We start from the raw sequence: 9,812 nt of genomic DNA on the forward strand, positions 1-9,812 counted from the left end.
TGTCATTTTAACAAGTAATAATAACATAATATTAATAAAATACTTTATTACATTTGAGAAAGATGACAAGACAGAAATGCGAATCTCGTGGAATATCAGACCCATCTTGGGTGTGTTGTGAAGCACGATGTGAACATCCCACAACACCACACCCTGGGATGCCATATTGCAGTTCAACTAGAAAGCAACGACGTCATAAAGCCCATTGAAATGATTAAGAGGACGATCCTTGCCGCTGTATAACAGTGCTCCCTCGCTATAACGTGGGTCTGGGGGGGCACACAATATGAGCTTTGTAACCGAAGAGCGAAATAAACAGGAGAGGGGGTGGGGGGCGCAGAGGAACACATAACAAACATCAGACTAATATACAAAAAATAACTCCCTCTCTAATGCACAGCACAGATAGTGAAGCAAAAATGTAACTTTCTGTGAATTAACCATGCATAAAGCACCATGTAAAATCAATGCTATATTTTTTACAAAAAATAAATAAAAAAAAGGGATAACATTCCCACGTGGACCATTTTAATGAGCAGTTTTTAAAATATAAACAGCCTGGCTAAACGGCAAACCAAGTGCGAGAAGGAGAGTGGGTTGGAAGAGAGCATGGACTCGCTCCTGGTTTGGCTGCCAGAGCAGGGCTGAAGTGAAGCTTAAGAGTCTCGTCTCCCGGAGAAAGCCACAGCTCTTATCACATCAAAAAAGTAAATACATTAGGAAAGAACCATGTAATAGGCCTAATATTTATTTAGTTATAAAACGAATGCTGAATAAGATGTCTTATAAAGTGCCAGCGCAGCTTTTCTTCAGTTCAGATACTGTATCAAAAGGGAGAGACAGAAACAGAAGTTTGACTGAGAAGTTGTTTATAGTTTGAACACCACCGGTACTGTATTTGCTGTAGAAATAGTGCATGAATCACTAGTATAGGGAATTGGGGGACATGCTGTAGGAGCATTATATCCGAGAGCCTTATAGCGAGGGAGCACTATATATCAGATTATGTAAAATGTACACAATACTGTACAGGGAAGATACAATGTTACACAGCATACTGCATAGAAAGACAATACATCTATACATGTTAATTAAGAGATTGAAGGAGAATTCAGAGCAGTTTTACCTATCCCCATCAACAGACATGAGTTTGGCCACATTGTAACAGAGGCGCGCCTCCAGCACTTTGCAGTTCTCATAAGCATGTCTGAAAATTAAAAAAGCACACTGTACTGACAGCTCAAATAAAAACACCCTTAAAATAGCAAATCACGACTTGAATGAAATTGAATTAAAATTACTTTACATAAGAGTGCAGAACAGTCACTCCTAAACAATTAACTATATGGCATCTGTTGCTATAGAAATCAATTGTCTTTAGAGTGGTTGATTCAACCTTTTAAAAAAAAAAAAAACACACATACGTTGGAAGTACACTCTCAAAAGATGTTAGCCCACTTTTTAAAGGGTTAATCTGCAGCAGTAAAGAGATAAGTTTGTACACCCAGGACCGGTAATGCCTTTAAATTAATGTATGTATAATTATGTCAATGTACTAATAGATCAATCTTTAATGTAACTTCATATACTTTTACTATATCCATCAAACACCTAATTAAACATTAGGGGTAATTTTGCAACAATTTAAGGGAGCACCTTTGCAATATAAAGTGTTTTTTCTCTGAACACTGATGAGGGCACTACCCAAAATGTTTGTCTACTTGAACGGTTTCTTGCAAGTTTGGCCTTTCTTTGGATTCAGTGTTTTGAAGCATGGAGAAGAAAAAAAACTAAATAAATTCTGACATTTGCATTTAAGTAAAAAAAAAAAAAACACAACCTCATTACACGATATTCATTTTTGTTTTCATGAAAATTATAATAACCCACAATACAAATACTGTAGTACTTTATAGTGGTGATCAAAGCACTAGTTTACTATTGTAAAACAGTGCAGTGATGGACATTACTACTGTATAGAATACAATAGTAGTTTTTATAAAAGGAACAAAAAGTGCTTGCATAGAAGCAATACTTACTCAAAATGTAACTTTATTTTCTCCTCTTCAGCATATTTAGAAATTCCATTTATAAATAAAGTACGTTTTACCTGATGGAAGGGAGGAGGAAGTTTTTCAGCGCTTTTTTTTAGAATTAACAAACATGCAAACTTTCTCCTCCGGCTTTAAGTGCATTTCATTGGTTAAAAACATTACCAGATATCACTGAAGGCAGCTGTCCAAAGACAGACTCAAACTAGAAACCCCTACTTCTCCCACAGTGCAGCAGTGGTTCCTGTGAAGCAGGCTGGAGTAAAAAAAATCCACTGGGTTGCCTGCATTGCCTTGCAGCTTTGCCATATCTTGTATTTAATTAAAGTTTATAACACATTTAAGCAACATAAGCAAATGGGTGTGCCACAGCGTTTATCTTCTCAAAAGTTTTTTTTTTGTTTTATTTATATTCCTATCTAAATACTTCCAGAATCATTTAACACAACAATGGTGTGGGTTAAATCCTACAATAATGACATGCTGGCGTGTTAGCTAGGATGCCAAATCAGGATAAACACCTAGGTGAGCTTACCAAGTCATCTTCCTTGTAGTGCATTTTTGAGGTATGCCGCCTCATACTGTATACTGTCAGTAATAGGTAAAGAAATGCAAAGGAAGTGTGCAACCACAGCAAGTTATTCCTGTTGGGTAAAATAAACATTTTTGTAATTCTATTTGTAATATTCAAGCCACACAAAAAAATTTGAAAAAAGCCATAGCAAAACATTTAAAAACTAATTCAAACTGATTCTACATACTCATAAACCCCATTACATCCTGCTACCGGGGATTTACAATCCAATGCATGGCTGTTCATTATACAAGCAAAGTTGTGTTAGCATTCTTTTCTGGAAGTTTCTCGATTAAGGACATCGTTAACAACTGTATAGTTATTTTCTGAACATCCTCCAGTCCCAGTTAGTTCACATATGCAGTGAAGTTTTGAATTAACAAAAGTTTGCCTCCACTTTGCTTAAAGCAAAAACAATAAAAAAAAAAAAAAAAAAAAAAAAAAACACACCCCCCCCACCAAAAAACAAAGCCACTTAATCCATGACCAAAAATTATATTTATTTATGTATGTATGTATCAATGTATGGTATACCACATTTACATCACACTTATGGACAAAATAAAAGTTCAATTTTGGGGGGAGCGACTTGGATTCAAGGTTTTTAGTCAGGGTACCAATTTACATCAGCGCATGTCAATTATCCTGGTGCGCTTGAACAAGACCAACTGTACACAGTACTGCCCACTACAGATATTACACTCGGTACTGTACCGGTATATTAAAATGGCTGCACAGCAAACTTCACAAACATTTTTTTTAAATGCAGCTTTTAAAAGAAAAGTAATTTTGTTTGCTGAAGAAAAGAGAAACTGCGGCATCTGAGATGTGTCAGAAGATGGAAACGCAATCGAAAGGCTATATAACACTATAATATTACCAGTATAGCACTAGTTAAAATGATCAATGCAGGTCTGGCTTCAAAATGAGCAATCATTTATTTATATAGCTTGCTTTCTCTATCTGGAGAAGCACAAGAAACAGGAACACTAAGGTGTGCACTGCTGAATGGCGGATTCTCCATCTCTCCGATTCTCTAACTTACTCACTGTTATTATGGTATGTGCCTGGTTTAACTACAGGAACTCCACTAGTGTAAACTCCAAAGTCCTAACTCAAACCTAAAATGAACTACACACTTCTGTCTCGCACTTTTGCTTGCGTACATGACATGACGTACATGAGTCATGTGGTCAAATTAAACAAACGAGGACTAATCCTTAACTTACCTTTTCCCAAGTACCATAAACACACATACATTATATATATATATATATATATATATATATATATATATACACACACACACACACACACACACACACGTATGTTTTTTGTATGTAAAGGCTTATATGGATTATAATGATTTCCGGATGTTTCAGACAAAACCCCTTTTCAGCTGTGTACAAAGTAAAGTTAACAATACAGTAAACTTGCTACATCATCCACACAATTCTTGAAAAATAACAGGTTTCCAGCACTGTTTACTTTTCTTTCTACAGTTGAAGGGCTTTATATATATTTAAAAAAAAACTTACCCAGAATTTAAGTTTGCTATAGTTGTTCTTCCAAAGCTATATGCATTATTTTCTGTTGAAAAAAAGATAAGAAAAATAAGTTCATCTCTACTAGTACAGTACTTTAAACCTTTAGAAATGATTACATATTCAAACAATGAATGCTATGGAGCTTAAAAACAAAAACATAAGAGATGTCATTATCTGGATGACTTATTTAATTCTCAATGACAAAGAGATTTAAGAAGAAACTAAAAAACAAGCATGGTCAGTGACATACAAAATTAGAGCTATCAACATCAAGAGAAAAGAAAACGTTTAGGTTTTTATTATAACCCTGGTTCCCTGAAATAGAAATGTAACCATTACCTCATGGGTATTTATCCTAAAGACCACGATAACCTGAATAAACTATATCAAAGCTGTACATCAAAGACTGTGACGCAGTCCTGCCCGCCCCTGAAGGCATAACTGGACTGCAGACAGAGACATCATCATCTGGTCACCTCACTACAAAAAGGATATTGCTGCTCTAGAAAGAGTGCAAAGAAGGGCGACCAGAATTATTCCAGGTTTAAAGGACATTTCATATGCAGACAGGCTAAAAGAATTGAATCTATTCAGTCTTGAACAAAAGACGACTATGCGGCAACCTGATGCAAGCATTCAAAATTCTACACAGTATTAACAATGTCGACCCAAGGGAGTTTTTCAACCTGAAAAAAGAAACAAGGAGCAGGGGTCACAAATGGAGATTAGACAAAGGGGCATTCAAAACAGAAAATAGGAGGCACTTTTTTTTTTTTTACACAGAGAAAAGTGAGGGTCTGGAACCAACTCCCCAGTAATGTTGTTGAAGCTAACACCCTGGGATCCTTCAAGAAGCTGCTTGATGAGATTCTGGGATCAATAAGCTACTAACAACCCAATGAGCAAGTCAGGCCGAATGTCCTCCTCTCGTTTGTAAACTTTCTTATGTTCTTATCAATCATCATCATCATCATCATTTCCTTCAAGACTGCTACAATCATGGATGCAGCAACCTTGAAGGTTAATGGTTACATTTCTATTTCAGGAAACCAGCGTTACGATAATAACCTAGTGTTCCCTTTCAAGTAAGAAATGTAACCATTACCTAATGGGTAGAAATAGCAAAGCTGCCGCAAGGCAAAATTGCAGACAAGGTTATGCAAGGCTACCTTGCGCGTTACCATTAGGAACCCCAGTACAAGTAGCTAGGGCTAAAAGAATAAAGGGAGAACTCACCTTTATGTTTATGTTTTAAGGGTCAACCCTGAAGCCACCCTTAACTCTCTTGTTCCAAAGCCAGGGTATTGTGGATGTATGACATTCAGCCGATAGAACCACTTAAAAGTAAAGGGAGTGGCCCACACCACTGCATCACAAATGTCCGACAGATGCATTGTGGAACAAAGCCCACAAAGTTGCCATGCCCCTGGTGGAATGGACAGTGAGCTTTTCTGGAGGGGTCAAGTTGGCTCACTCATAGGCAGTCTTGACTGTGTCTGTAATCCACTTAGGCAGCCTTTGTTTAGACAGGGCTTTTCCATGGGACTTAGCCCCATAAGCCCTACACTGCCTCCAACTCTGTGTTCTGTCCACATAATGCTCGCACCAGGCAAAGCCTACAGAGCTGCCGCTCCCTGTCAGACTGGAAAGGAGGTGGATGGAAAGCCTCCACAGTCTGGTTGATGTGGAATTCCAAGATGGTTTTTGGCAAAAAAGCAGGGTAAGTACGACGTGTGACCTTTGTCCCGGCTTCCGCAAAAATTAAGCAGGCTTTCACGACTGAAAATGCTTGTATCTCACCCATCCGCTTAGCGGATGTGATTGCAAGCAAGAAAGCCGCTTTCAATAAATATTTCAGCTCAGCTGAACAAAAGGGCTCAAAAAAGGGAGCTTCTGAAGTGTGTCAAGCACCAACAAGGGCCAATGAACTGCATAGGTGGCCGAAGCTGGCGAGCTCCTTTTAACAGAGCCATAACGAGGCATTTTAGTGCCCGGGGCAGGCAATCATGTTTGTGTCCCCACACCCCACCAACGTTTTTTTCTTTTTGGGTGTTAAAAGTTGAAATGGTATATTTGCTCACATTTCATAGTTTTCATTAAACTTAAGTTATTTCAGGATCAATCCTTTAACATGTTTGAGGGGAACAAGACATTACTTAAAACAGAAAGAAACTTGTTCACACATGTAAACTGCAAGGTAATATTTCCTGTCTCTATCATTATATTCAATCCACGCATTTTCAGTACCAACCAATGATAATGAGTTTATTTTACATATGGTCATTTTTTGTTAAATCAGGGCTGGAGTTTAGTTTTTGACAAGTGAAAAAATTGAGAACCGCAGAAAAAAATTATTACTCGAGTGGCAATGCATTGAAGTCATTTTTCCCCAAGGCAAGAAAAGTGCGCAAGACAGCACTCTTATACAGTACTTTGTAACAGGTGCAGTACACAGCAACTAAAGCCGATGACTCAGACAGCATATGCAGCAATGCTGCAGGCAAAAGTACTGTACTCAAATAAGAACAGCGCAAGTCGAGCCTCAAACCAGGTCCGCAGGTACTAGACCAGGGATGGCATCGCTATTTTCTACCGAGTCTGAATGGTGATGAACCGAATAAACAGTAAAATGAATTGAGATTAACCGACTTGTTAAACAGGAATGCTAAAGAATGTCCTTTGCAATTTGACAACTGGATGAGAGGTTCTCAAGAGCTGCGTAAAACCAGTGATGAATATTCAGCCACTATATTCTCATTTCGAAGGATAATATTAATACTAAAAACCGGTTTCCAGAAATTTGTTATGGCTCTCAGTTGTGGAATATTAATTGTTATGCTGGCACTGAGTTGTGAAATAGAAAACACAGCCTTCTGTGCAACCAGAAGGTAAGGGATGTGGGAAGAAGCAAACAGGCAGCCCCCGCACTGCTCTGTCCAATAACAGTGGAATCCGAGATCTGCAAACTTGATAGAACAAATCCATTATTGTTTATTCAGTATAGAGCAGCTCCGAAGGAATAAGAAAAAAAATTCAGCAGAGAAAGCTAAATTGGTGCTATAAATTGAAAGTGCTTGCATGCATAAATGGTCTTAAAACTACAAGACAGCCTAAACTCGATCTGGGTGAAATGTGCAAAGCTGTCAGGATAGAATAGCTCTGGATCATGTAGCATGATTACCTTGACTTGGGAAACTAAAACTGGATTTTAAAAGCAGCACCCCCAAAAAAAGTAGAAATCATGTTTATGTTGAAATCTGCATGTTCACCAGCCCAGAATTACTAGATCTATTATTAGTTAGAGGGTGGGTTGGTATAAAAACATCACCAACACCTGGTAAGGAATACTCACCTAGCAAGTCTCCTGAGAAGTTTACAGGCAATACAATTCCCACAGACAAGACCCCCACAACAACCAGCAGTCCAATGATATGTCGCTGGAATGAAAGGTAATGCACAGCATCACCCCCGCATTTCTCTCGGATCTCATCATCCCTGTGAAAGGGAGACAGATGCACGCCATGATATTTAGGGATGTGCAAGTTTCAATTGAGTTCAGTAATCTGCAGAAAACCAAAGCTTTAAAAATCCCCCTTCTTACCTTTGCATTAGCAATTAGCACAACCCTGCAACTTTAAATTTGGTGGGCAACACTGGTCTATTACATAATATTCATATGATTTTTTTTTCCCCTCCCATGACAAATTCATGTTCCTCCAGGCACTAATATAAGGTCCAGGCACTAATATATATATATATATATATATATATATATTATATATATATATATATATATATATATATATATATATATATATATATATATATATATATATATATATATATATATATATATATACACACACACACACACACACATACATACACACACACTTTTTTTTTTTTTAATTGCTCCAAGAGGCAGCATACTTACTTTATTCTGAAGATGGCAGTCAACCAAGAACAGAATCCCTGTGCAATGACAAACAAATACATGTTTAAGCTTTCATTTATACAAAACAAACAAACAAACAAACAAAAAAACTCCAGTTTGCTTCAACTAACACATGGAAATGTAAAACTAAAAGATGTAGGAGTTTATCAGGTCAGGAAAAAAAAAAAAGACTATAGGGAGACTCTTTTTCAAACTCTAATCCAAGAACCTTTGAACAACACTAGCATAAATTAGCAAATAATTGAAGGTCAGTAGACCTTAAAATTGGTTGTAGCTAACAATACCTGTCTCTCCATTCCACTGGCTACGCACGTCTCAAATGCGTATTTTATTTCTAAAACATCTGGTACTACAATAGGTAAAAGAAAGCTGGAGCTGGAGTTGCCTACAAGAAAATCTACACTTGCTGGGTCATTTCACCACAGCAGTGTGTCAAGCATCACTGGCAGGAAAGCATGTCAGTCATTAGGGAAGCAGCTGTTTGGTCATTGACAGGCAAGAAGGCCCTGAAGTGGGGGAGGGAAAGACCATAATAAAAAAAAAGGCCTGCAATCAGAGATTCCTTTAACCTAGTGTAATTCCAGATATTGTTTTAAAATTAAAAGTACAAATTGGCTACAAACAACACATTCTACATCTATATAGTGCATAGAAAAATGTACAGAATTATTTTGTTCGCAACAATCACTTTTGATCCAAAATAAGAAGTAACAATCCGATTTCGTATTTACTGTGGACGTCCATGGTCACAACTAATTCTAAACATTATTGATGGTGGCTGTGGCTTCTGAAATCAGTCAATTGTGGGCAAGAAGTTCTCCAGAGTTGGATGTCAACTTAGCTCTAATGGGTGGGTTAACATAATACTCATTTAATGGAAACTGATCAGGATTCATCACTTACGTACAGCGAGACACAAATAACTGTTCTATAGTAATCAAACACAGAATAATGTCAGGTACTGACCGCTACATTAGTCCACACTTGGTTATTTAAAAAGGAGGCTCTTCAATAAAAATGAAAAGAAAAACTGAGCGATCTTAAGCTCATTGCTAAAGGGAACCTTTCATTCTAGTTGTCAAAGGGTCTTGGATATACCACTTAACTGTGTTTTTCCTTCATCATTGTAGTGCATTCACATTGATTTGGCTAAAAAAATTGGGTACTACAATATGTTCTGGTTAAATCACTGTGCTACAAAACCATTAATATGATTTAATTATGTTTTGCTCTCCTGTTTAAATTATTTTTCAGCTATGAAGAAACTGAACTACGCAATCACATTGTCTAGGAAGTAATTTGCTTCAATGGTAAGTACAAAACTGCAAACCTCTCCAAACTGTATAGCAAGTACCTGTTAATTTCAATTACAATAACAATTTCAGAAACCTACTTGCATGAACGGCTTCAATCATTAAAAAGCCGAAGACTGTAAGTGTTGTGTTTTCATTTTAAATGCAAATTGTGAGGGTTGTGGAATTCCCATCGGGAAGCCTTTGAAATTTTGAAGAGATAGAATGAAAGAAAATGCAGATTGGGTGTGTGGGTGGATAGACCTGCTGATGATGGTTTAATCACTTGCAACCTTCCTAGGAATGAAGGAATTAATTAAATTTCATCTAAGACAGGGGTGTCAAACATACAGCCGGCCCACAGACTATCACAGGATATAATTTTTTTCTTCA

At 37.2% G+C, this 9,812-nt stretch overlaps 1 protein-coding gene across 2 annotated transcripts in view; it reads right to left on the reverse strand.

Moving 5' to 3' along the window:
- Nucleotides 1-9,812, reverse strand: part of tmem63ba (transmembrane protein 63Ba) — a 73,442-nt gene that overhangs the window by 21,396 nt on the left and 42,234 nt on the right. For both annotated transcript variants that reach the window (XM_041250040.1, XM_041250039.1), the window contains 6 exons: nt 8,107-8,144; nt 7,525-7,667; nt 4,164-4,215; nt 2,587-2,695; nt 2,040-2,110; nt 1,127-1,207 (listed from right to left, as the gene is read on the reverse strand). In XM_041250040.1, coding sequence (XP_041105974.1) covers nt 1,127-1,207; nt 2,040-2,110; nt 2,587-2,695; nt 4,164-4,215; nt 7,525-7,667; nt 8,107-8,144 — 494 coding nt within the window. The remainder of the gene's footprint in view (nt 1-1,126; nt 1,208-2,039; nt 2,111-2,586; nt 2,696-4,163; nt 4,216-7,524; nt 7,668-8,106; nt 8,145-9,812) is intronic.

The sequence above is a fragment of the Polyodon spathula genome, chromosome 5 (genome assembly GCF_017654505.1).
Source record: "Polyodon spathula isolate WHYD16114869_AA chromosome 5, ASM1765450v1, whole genome shotgun sequence".
NCBI lineage: Eukaryota > Metazoa > Chordata > Actinopteri > Acipenseriformes > Polyodontidae > Polyodon > Polyodon spathula.